The 18874-nt window shown below is 41.7% G+C and overlaps 2 protein-coding genes across 8 annotated transcripts in view; both read right to left on the bottom strand.

Annotated features, from left to right (window-relative positions):
• The window catches only part of CDC14A (cell division cycle 14A), a 48806-nt gene extending 41764 nt beyond the window's left edge, over positions 1–7042 (bottom strand). For 3 of the 4 annotated variants that reach the window (XM_058030258.1, XM_058030256.1, XM_058030257.1), the window contains exons 1-2: positions 6813–7042; positions 6281–6371 (exon numbers count right to left, since the gene is read on the bottom strand). In XM_058030258.1, coding sequence (XP_057886241.1) covers positions 6281–6371; positions 6813–6918 — 197 coding nt within the window. In that variant the 5' untranslated portion in view covers positions 6919–7042. The remainder of the gene's footprint in view (positions 1–6280; positions 6372–6812) is intronic. The other variant, XM_058030255.1, reaches the window with a different exon arrangement.
• A 2839-nt stretch (positions 7043–9881) lies between these two features.
• Positions 9882–18821, bottom strand: EXTL2 (exostosin like glycosyltransferase 2). Of its 4 annotated transcripts, none has more exons than XM_058030451.1 (5): positions 18371–18821; positions 16733–16803; positions 14386–14813; positions 13002–13072; positions 9882–12424 (listed from the first exon to the last, which is right to left on the bottom strand). In XM_058030451.1, exons 2-5 carry the CDS (start codon positions 16735–16737, stop codon positions 11933–11935), a joined length of 996 nt encoding a protein of 331 aa, XP_057886434.1. In that variant the 5' UTR covers positions 16738–16803; positions 18371–18821; the 3' UTR covers positions 9882–11932. The 4 variants fall into 4 exon arrangements, with proteins under 4 accessions (XP_057886434.1, XP_057886433.1, XP_057886436.1 ...); XM_058030450.1 differs by having other exon boundaries at positions 16733–16800; XM_058030453.1 differs by lacking the exon at positions 18371–18821 and adding an exon at positions 18156–18363.
• Positions 18822–18874: the final 53 nt, after the last annotated feature.

Genomic DNA, 18874 nt, shown 5'->3' with positions numbered 1-18874 from the left:
TTAATGGTGCAGGAAATGCAGCCCACAAGTCGTTTCCAACTGCAGTTCCGTGGGATGCCACAGGAAGGTGCCAGGATTCAGTTCAAGCCTGAACCAGCACTTCTGAAAGCAAACACCACTTTTTGCTAAGCATTTGAATATCTCTGACCCTTGTGCTGGAGAGAAATGCTAAACAGATTTCCCATCCTCAATGATTAGATGGTGCCATTCACTGAAGGAATATTACAGCCCAGCAGATTTTGAACTGAATTGATAACCTCCATAGACTCACAGAGTATGCTGAGGTCCCTTGCTGTGGTGTTGCTCTCTGGCCTCCCATTCCCCAGTCTGCCCCACATCCAGGGCTGTCCCATTCCAGGTGCACAATCTGGCACCTGCCCGTGCTGGATTTCATACAGTTGGTGATTGTCCATCTCCCTGATTTGCTGAGGTCCATATTAACCTCCATCAATCTACCAGGCCAGGATATCATCTTTCAAAAATAAAATGTATTACTTATACTTGACTGCCAGATGCCTGATACCTTTCCCCTACAGAGCAGTACTCTTTTATACTGCCACTCACTTCCAATCATGGCATGATGTCTCTTGTTTGCCACTTTATTCAGTCATTGGTTTAGTAACTTGAAAACAGAGGCACCATTTAATAATTGCAATCATTTTCTAGAGTACATATCCCAGAACTGGAGCACAAAGTAAAAGTATACTCATTAAAGTACGAATTTTGCCTTCTTGAAGGCTTACAATCACAAAGCCACTTTCCTGCCAAAACAAGAGGCCCCCAAGCTTGCAATTACTTAAGTAAAAAGATAAAACCCAAGAACCTGATGAAATAAAAATACAGCTTCTTAACTCCAAAACTTGGCTAATTTTTCAGCATTTTACAAATGTCCAGCTTTTATTAAAATTAAGAGACTATTTCTCTTATTGTGATTCAGTCTTGTCTTGCTCCTCCCTCCCTCTTTCCTACACAGGAACATTGAGCTTATGACCCTCCAAGGGCCCTACTGCATCTGTTGTGAGCCTGGCCATTTAACAGCACAGGCCCAGGTGCTGCAGAAGTGGCCACCTGACTGTTCAGCTACTCCCTTCAAATCATAAACTGAACACTTCTCACATGCAAAAAATGCTCTGCATGAGAGGATCAGCCTGCACATTCATTACAACCTAACTGCTGCCTGGGAAATCTCACCTATTCAGGCTTTTTTCTCCAACTCCAGTTTCCTGAAGTGTGTTTCTCCTCCCCACTTCTTAAGCACATGAAAAAAGGTGAGCACTGTTTTTGTCCTCTCATCCACTGGTTCCAGTAACACGTGGATTGTTAGGAGCTTCCTTAATTGGGCCAAGACAAAATTCCTAATGCTTAATGCTGCTTAGGGATTGTGTGCTTCTGAACAGACCAAGGGTGGTGATACAGCAAAAACAACCCTGGAAATAGCTGAAGGCAGGAACAGTGCAGAGGCCCTGGATTATGCAAAAACCCCCAGATATTAAGTGCTTTTCATCTTGCAAGTTCCAAATCTTCCTCAAGATCCTGATTCTTCAAAATCCAACAACTCACAGATCTAAGTAATAGATAATTAAAATAATTATTCCAGATGCACAATTTTTTAATCCAGTGCTCCTTGATATCAAAACCAAATTAACAATGAAGAGGATCTCCCATAAAAAAGTTGCCCTGTAGAACTTCAGGGTCATATCAGAAGCCTAGTCCCTTTGGGAAAAAAGTCATCTTGGCAGAGGCCAGGATGTACATAAGGGATTTCCTAGACAAGCTACATTCCCATCCAATATAAAACTGGAGCTTAGAAAGCTGCTGTTTTATTCTGGCACCCTTTTACTGCAAACAAAAGAAAAACCTCCTCAGTACTACCAGCAAATGCTTTTATCTTATACTTATGAAAAAGCAAAGACAGATATGGTAAAGTAATTATAAAATTAAGCTGGGAAATTTCCTTGTTTTAATTTTGGACTTAATCTTGCTAAGTTTTCTTGGTCATCCAATAGTCAAGGTCAAGTTTTCAAAATTACTGATGTGAATGGCTTTCTGTGTGAAGTGACAGCTCTGATTATTGTAACAAGGCTAAGTTTTTCTTTCTCCTTTCCAATGATTTAAGCCACAGAAACATGGAGAAGTTCAGTTTTCCTATGCAAGTACTGTTACTGGAGAGCCACAAAAATGCAGCATTTAAGCAAAGCCAAAGCAGATAGGCTAACCCTTACTCTTGTCACAGGAAACACAAGCTGTTTCTTTGCACATACACAAGCAGTAGAAGAAACAGTACTCAGTTAATGTTGCTGTAGCTAAGCACTTGAGAGTCTTGCTCTATTGCTACATAAGTGAAGTAGCTCTCTTGAGGACTGCTGTGAAATGGGCAAGTAACATCCCATACCCTGAAAGAATGTTTCAATGTAAAGCATGATTTACAGCGACTATCATATTTACTACTTCTATTGCTGCTTACACCATGTCAGAGATTAGAGATGCAAAAGCTGTTTATACAAGAGAGCCAAAGGCAGAACAAATGACTGAATAAAACCATTATAAATCATCAGTATGAGATTCCTGTTTCACAGTATTTAAATTCTGACTTTGTTTGAGAAAACTATTCAGAAATAAAAAGGACATTAAAAGTTGCTTTGATAAAACTATGTGAAAGCCAAGTTAACCAGTCAAGTGTAGTATTCTCAACCCAGATCTGTTTACTGGAAGGTGAAACGTGAAAGATGCTATTCTTAGAGAATAAAAAGCTTCTTACCAGTGCCTAACTCATTAACTGAGGTCTTGCCAAGGCAAAGTTTGTCTATTTGCCAAATGACAATCTTCATCAAGATGGATTGTTTCTCATTAACTCTATTTTTCTGAAGCGATAGTTACCTGTATTACACTATCCTGAAAGACTGTGTTCCCTTATAAAGTCTGCACTACTTCTTACCAGGAAAAAGCTCAGAAAGTTTCAGAAAGACTGAGAAAATCTTACAGAAACAGAATCATCAAAGAAGATATTTCAGAATTGTATCATTCCATTCAGGTTTCTTCTTAATTGAGGCATTTGTATATAATTTCTCTGGCATAATAGGGTCAAGGTTGAATTGCAGCACATTTAACTAAAATAGTGACAGTTCTAGTAGCAAGTTCCTAGTCTGCTAGCATTTAAGATAGGCTTAAATGCTTTTAAGAACATCTTTATTATCTTTTTAGTGTGAATGTTTAAGTTAGACAGTATTATCAAGTCATTAGAACAGTTGAAAACTTCAAGTGAGAACTGAAGTCTAAAGTGCTGACGATTACATAACCCCACTTTGTGTATAATGTGGTGATAAATCATGTGACAAGGTACAGGAGCAAGACAACCCCAAACTTCCCAAACCATCAGATCTAGCACTACAGCTCTTTGTTTAATAAATGGGGTATAGTACTAACATAAAAATTACTTCCTTATGTCTCTCCAAGAGCAGGGGAAAAAAAGGGAAGCAAGATAGTGAGTTTTTAAGTACTATGTGATCCAGTAACAGGCTCCTCCAACCCTACATATTCATGAGGTTTTCAGATCAGATACTGCTTCAGCAAAGCAAACTGACACCTCTGTAAAGTCAGCCAAATAAAATTCTCTAACAAGCTAACAGAATAAGAGCCCAAAGAAGAGCAATTTAAACAGAGAGAGAGCTGAAAGAAAAGCAGTTTACTTCCAAGTACAATTAAGTATCTTTATCTTGTCATTAACATGATGCATCTAAGCAAAGTTAAATCAATAAACAATTGTATTAATGTAATTACTTACACACCTCACAGGTGCTGAGGGTTTCATGCCTAAGCAGACATTTCCTATCCCCCTCCTGAGAGCTTTCTGAACAAGTCATTTGATTGAAAAGGATAAGTGGCTGTGGAATTCTGACCACAAGAACCACCCAAGGAGGCCATTTCCACGAAGATTCTGCAAACCACTGTTCTGAGCTACAGAATTTCGAAACTCACTTCCAAATATTTACTTTGCTATCATGCAACAAATACTTCTAATCACTTTCTCACAAAGAAGACTGCCTTTTTGAGGAAGTGAGGAGACCATCTGATCAGTTGTATTAAAGTTACACTCCACTACTACTTGCAGACAAGCCCTGTCAGGCCCTCTGCATTGTGTGCAGCCTGGGAAACACAAGGGACTGATGTCAAGCTTGTTGATAACATGAGGGAAGCTACAGTAAAAGCAGCACCTCCCCAAGAGCTGAGCCTTGCATTCTATTCCTCAGCTTACCTCTAGCCCTCCAGATTCAGAAAGGCATTAAAAATATACATAACATGGTAACCCTACCAACACTTGCTTTTACTTCCCTGAGATCACAAATATCCTTAGATATGAGAGGGCAAAAAAAAGAAAAAAATTAAGATCAGGCATTACCAAATATTGCAGACACTGATAGGTATGGGTGCTGCAATACAAATACCAGGGAAAAGTTTGGCAATGATATGTAAAAGGTTATTACACAATTCCTTGGTACCACCTGGTAACTGTCACTTATTTTCATATCACATTTCAGCATTTTATGAGCACAAAAGGGAGAATATCTTTATGGTATCAGATACAGGACAACAACTTTAAAATGGGCCAAACAGATTAGGAACCATCAATTCAAAACATACACCAGGAGTTATGTGTTCAAAGTCTTTAGTTGTGCCCTAGTAGATAAAGGAAACTTTGCCTCCTTTCATTACCCAGTAATTGTATCTGGTATCAGGTTACACCTTCATAGGTCCTTAACACTGACTTAAGGAATATACCTACAGAATTTCCTTTACATATTAAAGAAAATTACTTTCTCCTCCACACCTTCTCAAATTTCTCAGTACTTTTTTTTTTTAAATATGACACTTTTAAACTAATTAAACTAATGCCTCAGTTACAGGCCTTGGTTAGTACAGCCATCTGTAACTAACAGTACAGAACTAATCCCCCTTCTTACCCACAACATCAAATGCCACCCAAGAGTCCTTCACACTTCCTAAAAGCACACTAAGAAATAAAACATAATACTGAAGTCTGGAAGAGATACAAGTTTCCCTTCTTAATGCAAATGTAACACTTTCATACCACACAAATTGCTCAGGACCTTCCCCAATTGAGTTCTGCTTTCAATATTAGGTCAACCTTCCCTTGGGATAATCCAAAGGTCCCTTCCAATCAAAATTCCTTAATGATCATTAAAGAACTCACTCCCAGCCCAAGCAGCCCATTACAAAAGTCAGTTTTCAGAATAAACCATTGGGAACTCCAGTAGAAGACACACAGCTTAAAGATAAGAAAACGTCTAGAAAAGATACCCTGAAACAACAAGCTGTGCAAAGAAAATAAGCTAAAAACCAAGGAATATTGGTTTACATCTTCACAGAAGCAGTGCTGGTCACTGGAGAAAGGAGGGAAGAAAGGTTGATGCTCATAATTGCTTCAAATCATTTGGAAAGCAAGTTATGTGTAAAATAGGAACACACTTTTTGTTTCACTTCTGCTGCAGCCAAGTCCGTGTCAAGCAGGTAGGGATATACCATCACACAGGAAACAGTTGGTCTGGAAATGCAGTCCAAAGCACCAACTTTTTGGCCACAGCACAGAGTGATTACTTTATTTGTTTGGTGTTTTTTGTGTCCTTAAATAGTATTCAAAACTATAATCAGTTTTATTTTTTACCTTCTAGATGAAGTCAGTGTGTTACAAACATGAACCTTTTACTACATAGAAAATATTTTTTTCTGCTGTTCTAAAGATACAAAAGCCATCAAGAAGTGCTATCTCAAAATCCTCTAATAAAACCAGTTATAAAAGAAGTTGCAGATGCTCTTCAAGAGCACATCTAAACATTGCATTCTTATGGTTCTGTAAACTTCATACTCTCTATACAGGAAACTACAGGAAATATAAAACAAACTACTGTTTATCTATTCCTGCCAAATAAGTCTTCTACTTAAGACACTATTCAATAAAGTGTGATTAGTCCAAATAGACCTGCATGTTTTAAACAAATCTTACAAGGCTCACATATCCTTCTGTGAGCTCAGCCACGACTTAAGCCATTTAACTGGCCTTGCAGTTATTTTTATGGGTCTTTTTTTAAGCATCACCTTGTTAAACTGGTTTGAGCTAATAAATAAATAAATACATTTGGACTAAATTCATTCTCATATTCTATGCAAGTAACCCAACGGGGCAAAAATATTCTATAGAATATATCAAAGTGTGTTGGGGAGACTCTCAGGTGATCACTTTGAATATGCAAACCACAACACTTACTTTTCATAGACTAGCTCCTCATCGGTACAGAAGTAGTGGGTATTTACGGTACTTTTCGGTTTAGTGCGTAAAGTAGCGAAGTACAGCCGATCTGAAAGACAGATAAGAGGCTCAGCGTCGGTCAACGAAGGCAGCCGGCCGCCGCCTCGGGGCACGCCTGTCACCGCGGGGCGGAAGAGGCTCCGCCGCTCCTTTTTCTGCTGCGTGAGCGGCGGCGGGAGCGCCCGGAGCGCTCTGCCCGCGGGCCCTGCCCTGCCGGGAGCCCCTCGGCAGCGGCTCCGGCCCCGCGAGCAGCGCGCAGCAACAGGTGCCGGCCCCGCGCCTCGCCCGGAGCGCAGGGGAAGCGGCGCCGGGGCGCCCGCGGCAGCCGGGGCGGGCAGCCCGCGAAACCCGCCGGGCAAAGGGGCCGGGGCCGAGCCGGGCAGGCTGCAGAGCCGGGGGAAGGCGGTAGAGAAGCCAGCGAGTTTCCTCGCAGGGGGAGGCTCCGGGACCCCGCGGGCAAGGGATGGGGCGGCTCCCGCCCCGCTCTCACCTTTCACGAACTCCGAGGCTCCCAAAAGCACTTCGGAGGCGGCTGCCGCCGGCTCCATCTTAAAGAGGGCCCGGAATAGCGAGGCGCGGGGCGGCTCCGAGCTCATGGCGCTCTGGAGCAGCGCCGGCGGGGCCGGGGCGCGCTCGGAGGGACGCGACCCACCGGCCAGAGGGGCCGCCCGCGAGGGCCCAGGGTGCTGCGAACGCAGCGGCCGCAGCCCGCATAGGAGCGGGAGCGGAGCCGAGAAGAGCCCCGGGACACGACGGGCAAGCGCCCGCACAGACTCCAGCTCCACCCCGCCCCCAGCCAGGAGACGCCCCCGGATAAAGCGGCAGCGGGCGGTTACCAGGCGACCGGCGGCGCTCTGGCAACCGCGTTACGGAGCCTTTGTGTCGCCCGGCCCAGGGCTGACGCTGAGAGTGACCGGCCCCCCGCGCTCCCCCCGCTCCCCGGCCCGGCTGCGCTCCTGCTCCGGCAGGCAGCGGCCCTGAGCCTGGCACCGCCCCGCCCTCCGCCCCGCCTGCCCGGGCAGCGCCGCCGCGCCCCGCTGCTCTGGGGCTGCTTTTCCCCGCCCGGGGCCGGCCCGTGGCAGAGCGCCCCACGGGCACCGGGCGGGTGTCGCGTACAGCTTGCGGGGAGCGGGGCTGAGCCGGAGCGCTGCCTCAGCAGCGCGGGCGGGCTCCGGACAGGGCCAGGCGGAGCGGCGGGGCCGCCTCAGGCGCAGGGGAGCCGGCTGAGAGCCCATGGCGCTACCTGGGACACCCTTTGTCGTGACAGACAGGTCGGTTGACTAATCAGAGGCTGCTCTGTTACTCCTGCAGCCAATGAGCTGGCGGCGCCCCGGGGAGCGCCCCGCCCCAGGCCCCCCGCAGTCGCCGCTTCCCGCCCGGGCGGTGCCGGGAGCCGCTTGCGGGCCGCGGGGGAAGCCGCGCACGGCTGAGGCGCGGAGCTCTCTTGAGGCGCAGGTTCGAGCTCTGCGCGCGTTCTTCCGCCTCTGCCCTTTAGAAGGAATTGTAGGTGCCAAACAGGGCAGACTGTCCGTCTCAGTTTTACAACTAAAGCAAAGGTTGCAACGAAGATGTTCCTCGAGGAGATAAAAAAGGGGGTTAAAAAAAGTCACTCTTCCCCCGAACAAGCAAAAAAATCCACTCCTTTAAAATATGTTGTAATAAAAGCCATATGCAGCCCTGAGGTTCACATTTGCATCACTAGCTTTCCCTAACACTATAAATAACCTACCGTAACCACCAGTGCATACAGTTAATCCTGGTGTGTCTGCTAATGATGCTAAACATGAGTATGAAACGCTTCTGACTCCTCAGTTTTTAATCTAGTGTCATAAGCACTGGATAATCTTTAAAGCTTTACAAATATGGTGAAGGACTACCGAAGACACTGCAGCTGTTTTGGTTTTGCTTAATTTTTGTGTTGAATCTAATGCTTTGTACCTGTGTTCTTACACTGCTTTTTTTCAACTTTTTTGGAAAAGCTCCAAAACTAATGTGCTAAATTTGACCCTGTTTGCGCCTGATTCTGAAACCTGAGAAAAGCTCATTTTCAGTTGTACTATTTCATACAAGATGTTCACAAGAATGAGACTGCAGTCTTATGTAGCAGCAAATTAAATAAAGGTTGTTGGAGGGTTGTACCTTTTCATGGAAACGAGTGTTTATTTTAATTTAGATTGTTCTTTACAACTTTCACTTGTGTGTAACTCTTAACAAAATCAAGTATTTCACTAGTGTTTTTTTTTATTTACAAGCCATTTTCTGAGGGCTACTGTATCCTGTGTAAGAGACGAGGTATTAAGGTATATTGTCCAGAACTGCATTTTTTAATGCCCTTTTTTACTCAGACTTTCACTACAGTTCAGTGTAACACATTTCTAAGTCAGTGCTGTACTCTGCTTAAGGGGAGTTTGAATGAGCATACTTGAAATAACTTTAGCAACACTCTTGGGCAACAGAAGAAGAGATAGAGCAGTCTACAGCCTACTATCCAGTGTCCAGAATCTATAGAAACAGTTTGTGATAAAGCCTAAGATATGTAAACCCATCCAGCTAAACTGGTGAATCTAGGAGGTAAATATTACTAGATGCTGAAGCCCAGCTGTCACATTCTTGTATACTGCTTATATGTCTTCTGCAAAGTGAAAATTTCATTTTTCATTGTAGAAAAGTTCTCATTTGTGGCAATTAGCTGCAGCCTTTGTAAGCATGAGAAATAAACACTTCTTTTCTTCCCTGTAAAAATATGTGCAAAATAACCTCTGTGCTTTTTCAATTCCAGTAGTGTGTCATAGCTATTAGTATGATTATTTCACGAATTTCACTTTGTAAAATGCTAGCTTTAAGAATATTTTAAACTAGTACAACTTAGTTATTCTAATTAATACTATGTACTCGTTTTAACATTTGAGATCAAATACAAGGCTGCAGTGACATCTTGTGGCATTTTTTTGTAAAGAAGCATTTTTTGTGCATTTTAGCACTATATCCTTTTTTATCACAGATGTTTAAAAATATATATTTTAGATACCGTGTTTAAAATCCTGTGTTGCATTAACTGTAATTTCAACAGAACATTTAGAGGTGGTGATGATTCTGTTTAGACTCCAAAATATTATCAAATGACATAGATAACCTCTCAAATAAACAATCACATACATATTATTTTGTTTAAAATATAACTTTTTGGTAATGTATTTTCAGTAAAGAATCCTAAGACATTTTTATAACTACCAAGGGATAAAAAATCCACTTTTAAAAAATAAGCAAATAACCCCTTTTGGTTCCAAAGTACAGTGAATTATGGCTGGAGCTTAAGTCCTATCTTTGTATTTTCTTTGCTAAGACAAAATGATTAAGGCTGTTGGTTATTTTATGCCTTTTCTTCCTTCATAAGTAGGCCTTACCTAAATTAAATTAATGTATGTGCCAACAAGGACACATTTTTTAAAAAAAAAAAGAAATCTTGGTGCTTCTCATGAGTATGCAAACTGTGAGCTTACTTCAGACATCTTAACACTAAAAATTTTGGTCAATAATCTGAGAATAAACACATCACAAGTCTGCTTTCTGTATTTTATTTTACAATGGAGCAAATTAAATGGAACATTATCATTAAAAGCTTGTTCTATTAATTCTTTCACTGATACAGAAGAAATCAAAACAACTCACTTGCTCCAACAAAGAGCCCAATACTAAGGTTTGGCTGAGTTGACAGTTCATTTCACATTTCAAAAGTAAGGTTAATGACTGTGAGTCTTCACAACTCTAGCTGATACTGCACAGAACAGAAATAATGGAAATTTGCATTTCTGGAAAGATCATAGACCTGTTTGTATACTACTTAGCACTACAACACAATAATTAAAAACTACTTTTCACTATTACAACAAAATTAAGCAGACTTTACATTGCCATGTTAAGATTCTGCCTTTTAAATCTTACAAAAGTACTAGGAAGACTTCACTGAACAGAAATCAAATCCTTTAATACTGATAGACCAAGGCAAAAGATTCGTTCATTCCCCCAAAGACTCACACCCTGCTGTAAAGAACTTGTCATATTTTCACTGTTTTTTCAGCTAACTTATTACAAAACATGACAGAATTATATACCATTTGTGCAGATGCTATTTGTGTACCAGGTATTAGCTGTGACTGGTTGCCCACAGCTACCTTTGAACTGATTCGAAGAATCAATTAAAAGCTGATGCAGATGAAACTAAATCTGCTTTGGATGCCAAATCTGATTCTGTGACCCAGGAAAATCACTGTCTTTTATTCTCTCTGCCATACACATAAAAAAATAAAAAATCCCAATCCTCCTGGAACTTCATTGGAAAAGGTTTGCCCTATGTCAATAGAAGGTTTCCAGAATTACAGAGTCCCAATCCAACAAAAGCCATTAACAGCAGCTCTATTTCTTGCTAGAAATAATGTCAGGGAATTCAGAGACTGATAATAGTCCATCCCTGTCAAATATCACTGTACCTTAAAGTACTTTTTTTCATAATGCTTTACCCCTGTATTGTACATTTTAACTCTGTTGTCATAGCCACCAAAAACAGAGGAAAAAGGGAACTAAAAAGTAAATACTCATTGAAAGAGTAGCTAAAAAAACAGTAGACCTGTAAAATTACAAAATGTACACTGTAATAAATGTTGAACACCCTGCTCTTACTAGGAACTGTAAATAAGAAAATTTTAACTAATTGAGGATTTTCCTGGGTTCGTGTTTGTAACAATGTATATGCAAAATATCAAAATAAAACTAAGTACTAAGGGAATATTAATAAGTAACATTCCATCCTCTTCTTCTGGCTGCTTATATAAGTTTCATATTTCATGTATTCATGTTTCTTATATTTCCAACCTCTAGGATTTACCTTTCAGCTGCTTGCAATGTTTCAGCAACTCCAGGCAAATCAATAATAGAAAAAAAAGCCACATCAGAGATCATTTTCCATTAACTGAGCAGGAGTAGATATTGTAGGCAATGGTTTAAGGACTATCTGAGATTAAGGTGAGGTACTCTTCTGGCTTTCATAGCAGCTTCAAGAACATCTCAGAACACCAAGTAGCTTATATACAAACTTCAGGAGGGTTTGTACAGGAGGCCAGAAGCCTGGCCAGCAGCTCACTGTAGCTCTTCTACAGCTTCACTGGAAACTGGGTAGGAGCAGCTGAGGAGTAGGAAGGCAAGGAAGCATCTCAAAATATAACTGTCACAAATATGCCTAGACCTCATTTCACTGGATAGGTATATTTAAGGTAAAAAAAAATCCAAATGTTAATATCTGAAGAATAGAAGTGCATTTTTGTCTGCATGTTTCTGAAGAACTGACCTAATTCATTAGAGTAGCTTTTCAGGTTTTAAGGAAAGAGGATGATTTTATCACAGCTAAGCATGATTATATATTCTTTAATTTTTCTCAAAACTTATCTTTGTGAATTAGTTAGAAAGGAAAGAAAATACATAAAAAGCTTACTGGAGACAAAATCAGAGGCTACAAAGAGGGATGGCCAAGATGCAGTAATTACACCTTCTTCTCTCCTTGAACTCAGTATAATTCACTGAGTATTGTTTAACATTTAACACCTTAAATTCATTGGCTTACATCTTATTTTTGTGATTGGCATAATTAGGAAAACCAAACTGAGAAATCATGATATTAGAATATTTTAAGGGCATGCCATCATAAATATTAACGAGTTTATTTACACAGTAGGATCTCTGTAACAAATGCTCTGCTCGGTGCCACATTCCAGAATAGCCACTGTTAGTGTCCTTTTCTAAATTTCTTATGTCAACAGGCTTCACAAACACTCCTGAAGGCTTTCCAGTATGCTTGGCTACCAGAAAATTCATGGCAATATCATCACAGTTTTGAGTTTCATCTATTAAGGCGTGAACTGCTTCTGGCTGCTGTTGAAAGTCTTCCAAATAGCCGCTGTGAAAAAATGCTGCACCGATGAGCACCATGGAGTACTGATCTCCATTGCCAAAGCCAGGGCTCTGCAGCTCAAAGCTGCCATAACTGTAGACACCTGAAGGAGTGGAAATGTGCTTTCTAGGAACAAATCCCACTATGTGCTCTGGAAATTGCTGAAAGAGAAAAAGAAATTCAACACATTTCACAGTGTGGGGTTCACTTAAGTGCGCTCGTAAGAGAGATTTATGGATTTTTTAAATGAAAGGAGGACAACATTATTGCCAGGAAAGAATTAAATTGTTGGCATATGGTCCCTTTGATCTGCATAAATGTTGCAATTAAATACAGTTCCACAAAACTGATAGTCTGCCTCATTCCACATCACATAGTGCCAACAAAACGTCTACCCACAATTGGCAGCTGTGTATTTGGCACAGAAATTAACTCTACAGACAATTTATCGTGTTTTACAAAATAAAACACACAGAGTACTACGCATTTAAATAAAGTCAGCAGTTAGCAACTTCATGGTTTTGTAAAATAAGAGCTAAAATTTTAAAGTCACAGATATTACTAAAAACCAAATTTTAGAAACTTTGCAATTTCTATTCTACACTTCAAACTTCCTAAAATCTAACTTGAAAGCTAGAAAAACAATGGTAAAACAGTATGATACAGTATTGCTCTAACTAAAACCATTAATCTCAAGTGCAGCTCAAAAATACTGCCTGCCAAGATGCAAAACATTACCTGCCAAACGGAAAAGGCAAAAGCAAGGTCATGAGCACTGACTAGTGTGTCATCATCCATCATTAAAACAGCTGAAGGGAGGAAAATGAGAGAAAAACATTTAATTGATCAAAAGATTAAATACATGAGCACAGTATGCAGCACAATATTTGACAAATGAAATATAAAATTTCTACAACTATTAAGCTGAATTGCAATTCCTTGAAAGTAGATTGGTAAAACATAATTAGATTTCAAAGCTAAAGCAAGGTTACATCTTTGTGGCAACTGGAAGCAAACCTAAGTTCTAGATTATTTGCCAGGCTGTTACAAAACTCAGCAACCTTTGATCATCTGTAGTACAGCTGGAGAAATACATGTTAGAAAACTTGGGAGTGTTTGGCAAAGCAACTTAAAATTCTACTAATCTTGTGTAAAGATAGAAGTAGAATAGAGATAGATAGTTTTCTGTAGCATATACACTACTTAAGCAAGTTAAATTGCCCAGGCAAGATTCAGTATTAATAACTACAGAAGGAAGACTCTTTGCCTTAAGTTTTAGACAAAAGACTACCAGGAAGTGGAAAAGGAAGGATATTCTTAGATCTGAACTGCAGATGCATTAAAACTTTTAAAGTTTGCAGTTAGCACAGATCTTACTACAATAAGTAAAACACTTGGGAAGTTGAAGTTTCCAGTGTCTTCCTAGAAATCATGTGTTTGGACTAGCAGGCATGATAGGAAGGGGGCAATAAATACAATTACCTTTACTAATCATGAGTAAGGTCAGGTCTGTAATGCAACATATTGGGGTTTTTTCCACTTGAAACAAACAGGATTTATTGTTGTACACGTCCTAGAAAGAGCTTAGGAAGAATATTTAGATGAATACCCAGGAGACTGGAGAAGGTACTCTTAAATAAAAGGGTGTGTCATTTGAGATAGAAAGCCAGACAGCTGGGGAGGAAGTTTCTCAGAAGAGCAGAACATGCTTGAGAATTTAGTCTTAAGAGGAATGGACTAAATCAAGTCTTTACCAGATGACTTAAGTCCAGATTATGCAGACACTCAACAAATAATACGCATTTTGAATTTCAGTTTATGGTACAGAAGGCAGCGTAGCTGAACTACCTATGTCTGCCTCACAAAGAAATGGAGAACTGTTGCAAAAGACCTTGAAATGCATTTGATATTCCTCTTTTCTTTCCTTTACTCTTCACTGACAGCCTGGTGGTGGTGTGCACCTGATGTCATAACACAGGGTTCTTCTATACTACCCACATTCTATGAAGTGGTCCACAAGATCCATTGATTTATTACACATTAGAACAAAACTATCTCTCTTTTAATTCAGATTTCAAGCATGAAAATAATATTAGTAATAGTGTTATGAACTGCTGATTACCTTTTGTTTCCAGGTCAGGGAAATTCTGCAGTCTGTTTCTCATACGATTTACAGTTTGAACTTTAAAGACAACAGGGACAGGATGAGGCCCCAAGGAATTCCACATTTCCTCTGGTGTCTTCTCACCAATGTTGTTCCACACCACAATTACTTTATGTAGGTGGGGGATTGCTTGATAATGATTTAAAAGCTTTAGCAGTAAGTCAGTTCTATTGTATGTCTGCATAATAAGAGTGAATGAATCCAGGGCAGGCTGAGTCTGGGTTTTGGGTTCCCTTCTCGAGTTGGGCAATTTGTCATCTTTGATAGTGGGAAGCAAAGCTGTTAAAGCACCTGCCACAAGGAGCAGGACGATGATCACCACAGAGGTGAAGCGCAGCAGGCGGATTCCCATAACTCTTCCTGGAAGCTTACACAAGTGAAACCACCTTGAAAACAAGCAACAGGAAAGGAAGTCATTAAACCCATGTACAGTTTTCTCTCTTGATCAAAACTCCCAAAATATTAAGTACATTTTCATTTAAATAAGTAAATAAGGAGAACTTTGGCTCTTTTGCAAATTACTTTCAGCTGTCAAGACAGGTGTTTCTGGTACCCAGTTTCTGTGTTTTACTTGCTTTTCACTCTTCTTGGTTAAGTTTGAATTTCATTGTTTTGTGAAATAAATCTAGAGTAGCTCTTTAGAGTGTTCATTATTTCTTATTTTCTCAGTACTAAATTTTTGATTGAACATTTACATACCTCACCAAGTCTATCCAGCTGAAAGTAGAAAGCAAATTGGTACAGAGATTCAATTTTCAGCATTGCAGGAGCTCTACCTTAACTGGGAAGCAAAAAGGAGAGAAGGTGCCTTCTCAAAACTCTGGCAGGAAGGAGGAAATAAAATGCTCACTTTTTCTCAAGCACCACACAGAAGAAACATTTTTTATAACTGATTTGCTGGACATTTTGTCAATAGTTTGTATACCTGCTTGGTAATGGTAATCAGTACAGAAAATGTGATGCTGATCACACTAAGGTTATAACACACAGCTGGAGCAAAAAAACATGCCAGATGGAGTAATACAGGAATGAACAACCTCAGCAACAGCTGAACTGATACATCTAGGACTTGTGAGAAATAGGCAATGCCAGATGCAAGGTCTTACCTATCAGCTAACTGTGAGTGTAGATGTAGTTTAAGGCAGAGGTTTCTGGATCCTTGTGATCTTAGAACTAAACAGAAGCTCTTAAAAAGCAGCTTCTAGAAAGACAGCCCCTAAAATGTTCTTCACCCAGTGATAGGATATCCTGAGTTGGAAGGGACTCATGAGGATCACTGAAGTCCAGCTCCTCGCTCTGCACAGGAAAGGCCCCAAAATTCCACCATGTGCCTGAAGGCATTGTCCAAACCCATCAGGCTTGGTGCTGTGATGATTTCCCTGTTCCAGTGCCCAACAACCCTCTGGCTAAGATAGCCAGATATTTCCTACTACACAGCCTAAACCCGCTGCCACAGCTTCATGCCATTCCCTTGAGTCCTGTCACTGGTCACCAGAGCCATGAGATCAATGCTTTGCCCCTCCACTTCCCCTAGTTCAGAAGCTGTAAGCAGCTGGGAGGCCTCACAGACCCTTCTCCTCCAGGCTGAACAGAGCAAGGGACCTCAGCCACTCCTCAGACAGTTTCTCCTCAAGGCCCTTCACCATCTTTGTAGCTCTTCTTTGGACACTCTCTAACAGCTTTATATCCTTCTTTTACTGTGTTCTTATAAAACTGCACAGAACAACCATGAGGTGAGGCTGCATCAGCGCACAGCAGGACAATCCCTCCCTTCCTGGCTGGCTGTGCTGTCCCTGGTGCCCCAGGACAGGGATGTCCCTCCTGGCTGCCAGGGCACTGCTGGCTCTTGCCATTGACCAGGCCTCCCATGTCCATTTCCATGGCACTGCTCTCCAGCCTCTCATTCCCCAGTCTGTCTGCCTAGGTGCAGATCTTGGCACTTGTCTTTGTTGCACTTCCTACAGTTCTCCTTTTCTCCTTCTTTACTTGAAACACTGGTATAAACTGAATAGAAGATGAACATTCTAAGCTTGCTACTAACTCATCCATACATATTACTTTAATACCATTACTCATGTATACATATTATTCATGTTACTCTGTGAGTAATTTCTAGGTTTCCAGCAGGGAATTCTGATCAAAGTCAGTCATCAGGACAGCCAAACAAGTGCAATTTTTGAGAGAGTATCTGTGTGTATCTTTTCTTTTTTCCACAGAATTTTGAATAATTTCTTTCCAAAGTGGAAATAACCTGCTTCAAAATATGAATGTCAATTATTTTAGTATAAAACACCTCACAACTTACCTCATTGTTGTCAGTAGGATTGTTTTCCCAGCTTGTTTTTACAGGGCAGATGTTTGTGATCTTCGAATCTGCTGGAAATTAAAGGGACTCTATAACTAGAGATCAACAGTTATCCACATGCTACCCAGCATTCTTTTACAAGCAAAAGGTCCTCCAATTATTGACTGATAGATGCATTCAAGGCAATTATCCCATTCCTTTTCCTAATGCTCAGTTGAATAATTATCTCTGCCTTTCAATGAACATTCCTGAAAGAAGTCATTACACCAGATGGTTAAAAAGAAAAGAACAGTCTGTTTCTCTGCTTGTAAAATTGCTGCTCTGTGCCACTGCAATGTCTGTGTGTTCCATCCCTAAGTTCAGCTGTGGAGACACAAGTAGTTCTTCAGAACCTGACAGGTGTTCCTGTGCTCACCAGGCACCACTAAAAATATTTGGCTACCACAGCCAGGCAAATAAATTTTTATCTCAATAATATTTTATTTTCTGGGTCATCCCCTTCACATTCTCACTAAAATTACCAGCTGTGTCAGAGGTTTAAGACACAGCATTTTGCTCTTCCCATGAGGTTTGGCAGCTTGGAAAATATAAGTGCAAGCACATAAAAGAAGCATATACAGGACTCAGGACAGCTATATAGGAAAGCTGTGCTCCTAGGTTGTTGGAGAGATCTTTGTTCTTTTCAAACTCACCAAACAAGCAAAGAATCATTAATTTTAATTTGAGAATGGTACTATGAAAGCTTAGAGCACAAGAATTTGTTGAATAACTGAACCTCTATGAAATTCCATAAGAGTAATTTGTTAGGGCTATATAAGTTTGCTTCTTAAAACTACAGATTCGTTATTTGTGTGTACACCAATCTGAATATGTCCACATATACAGGTCTCCCCAAATCTGAGATCAAATCTTACTATTACTTTGTGACAAGAGGTCACTGAAACTATTTCCAGAAGCTACTGCTTGTTCTAGTTGCTTCGTTTCATAGGGAACAATCATGCCTGACTTCTAAAAATTATTAGCAGCAGTGGCAACACAGCATTTACAAGGTCCACTACATTCCCATCAAATGTGCTTTTGAAGAAGTGAACCTCAGATCCTCTTTCAGCAGTTTGCAACCTAGTTGCAACACTTACCAATGCTATTGTAATGATTAATTCAACTTTAAAGCGTACTTAAAATGCGAATATAAATACTGCTTGCTGTTTATGAGACTTTGATTGCCATACCTTCTAGTGCTTACAATAGGTGTAGTGATAGGCAATAATGATATTTTTATATATTCTCAAAATAAAGGTCTATTTGGTGTTTTAAAATTAGCATCGCGGCACCTTCCAACAAGCAAATGCAGATAAGTTTTGCCAATTAAGCTATGAAATTTCAGTGCCAGATTGACGTCTTTTTAAAAATCATACAATACTACCTGCAGAGAACACAAAATTGACGAAAATAAAATCCCTACATGAACGACCACTATTTTAATCCTCGTTTCAAGAAAAACAATTCTCGAACGGGATCCCCTCCCTTGGCGGGCAACACGTCTTGACAGCACCCCGCAGTAGTTGGGTGCAGCCAGGCAGCAGCACCGCCCGGCACCGCACGCCCCGCTCGTCGCCCCTCGCCCACAGCTTCGCTCACGTTCCGCAGGCGCCGCTATCGCCGCTTCCTCCGGCCGGGCTGTGCTTCCCAGGGGTCACCGGCAGCACGGCAGGGCAGGGCGGAGGGGGCACCGGCCCAGCCCCGCCGCTCAGCCCCGCACAAGCCGCTCCGGTGACTCAGGGGCGGCCGTGCGGGACCGCGGCAGCGCTACGGCGGCGCCGCCGTGCCCGCTTCCTGCGGTGCGTCCCTGCGCTTCCTCCCGGCAGGCTCCGGGTTGTAGTCCAGGGTCTGAGCGGGCGGAGCGCCCCGGCGGCTCTGGCCGTCACACGGCGAGCGCGCTGCTCCGCCGCCCCCGCCCCGTGCCGAGCACTGCCACAACAGCTGCACCGGGAGCAGCCGGCATCGCAAGCGGGACGCGGAAGCGGAGGAGAGTTCACGTTTGGGGGGTGCTGTGTTTCATTAGCGGGCGCCGCAGCCCCGAGCCCGGGCAGCTCCCGCAGCCCCGGCCCGGCCCCCGGCGCGCCCCCTCAGCCCCGGTGCCCG

This window comes from Melospiza georgiana, chromosome 9 (genome assembly GCF_028018845.1).
Source record: "Melospiza georgiana isolate bMelGeo1 chromosome 9, bMelGeo1.pri, whole genome shotgun sequence".
Taxonomy (NCBI): Eukaryota; Metazoa; Chordata; class Aves; order Passeriformes; family Passerellidae; genus Melospiza; species Melospiza georgiana.
Note: the sequence above shows the minus strand (reverse complement) of the source record. Positions and strands in the feature narration are given on the sequence as shown.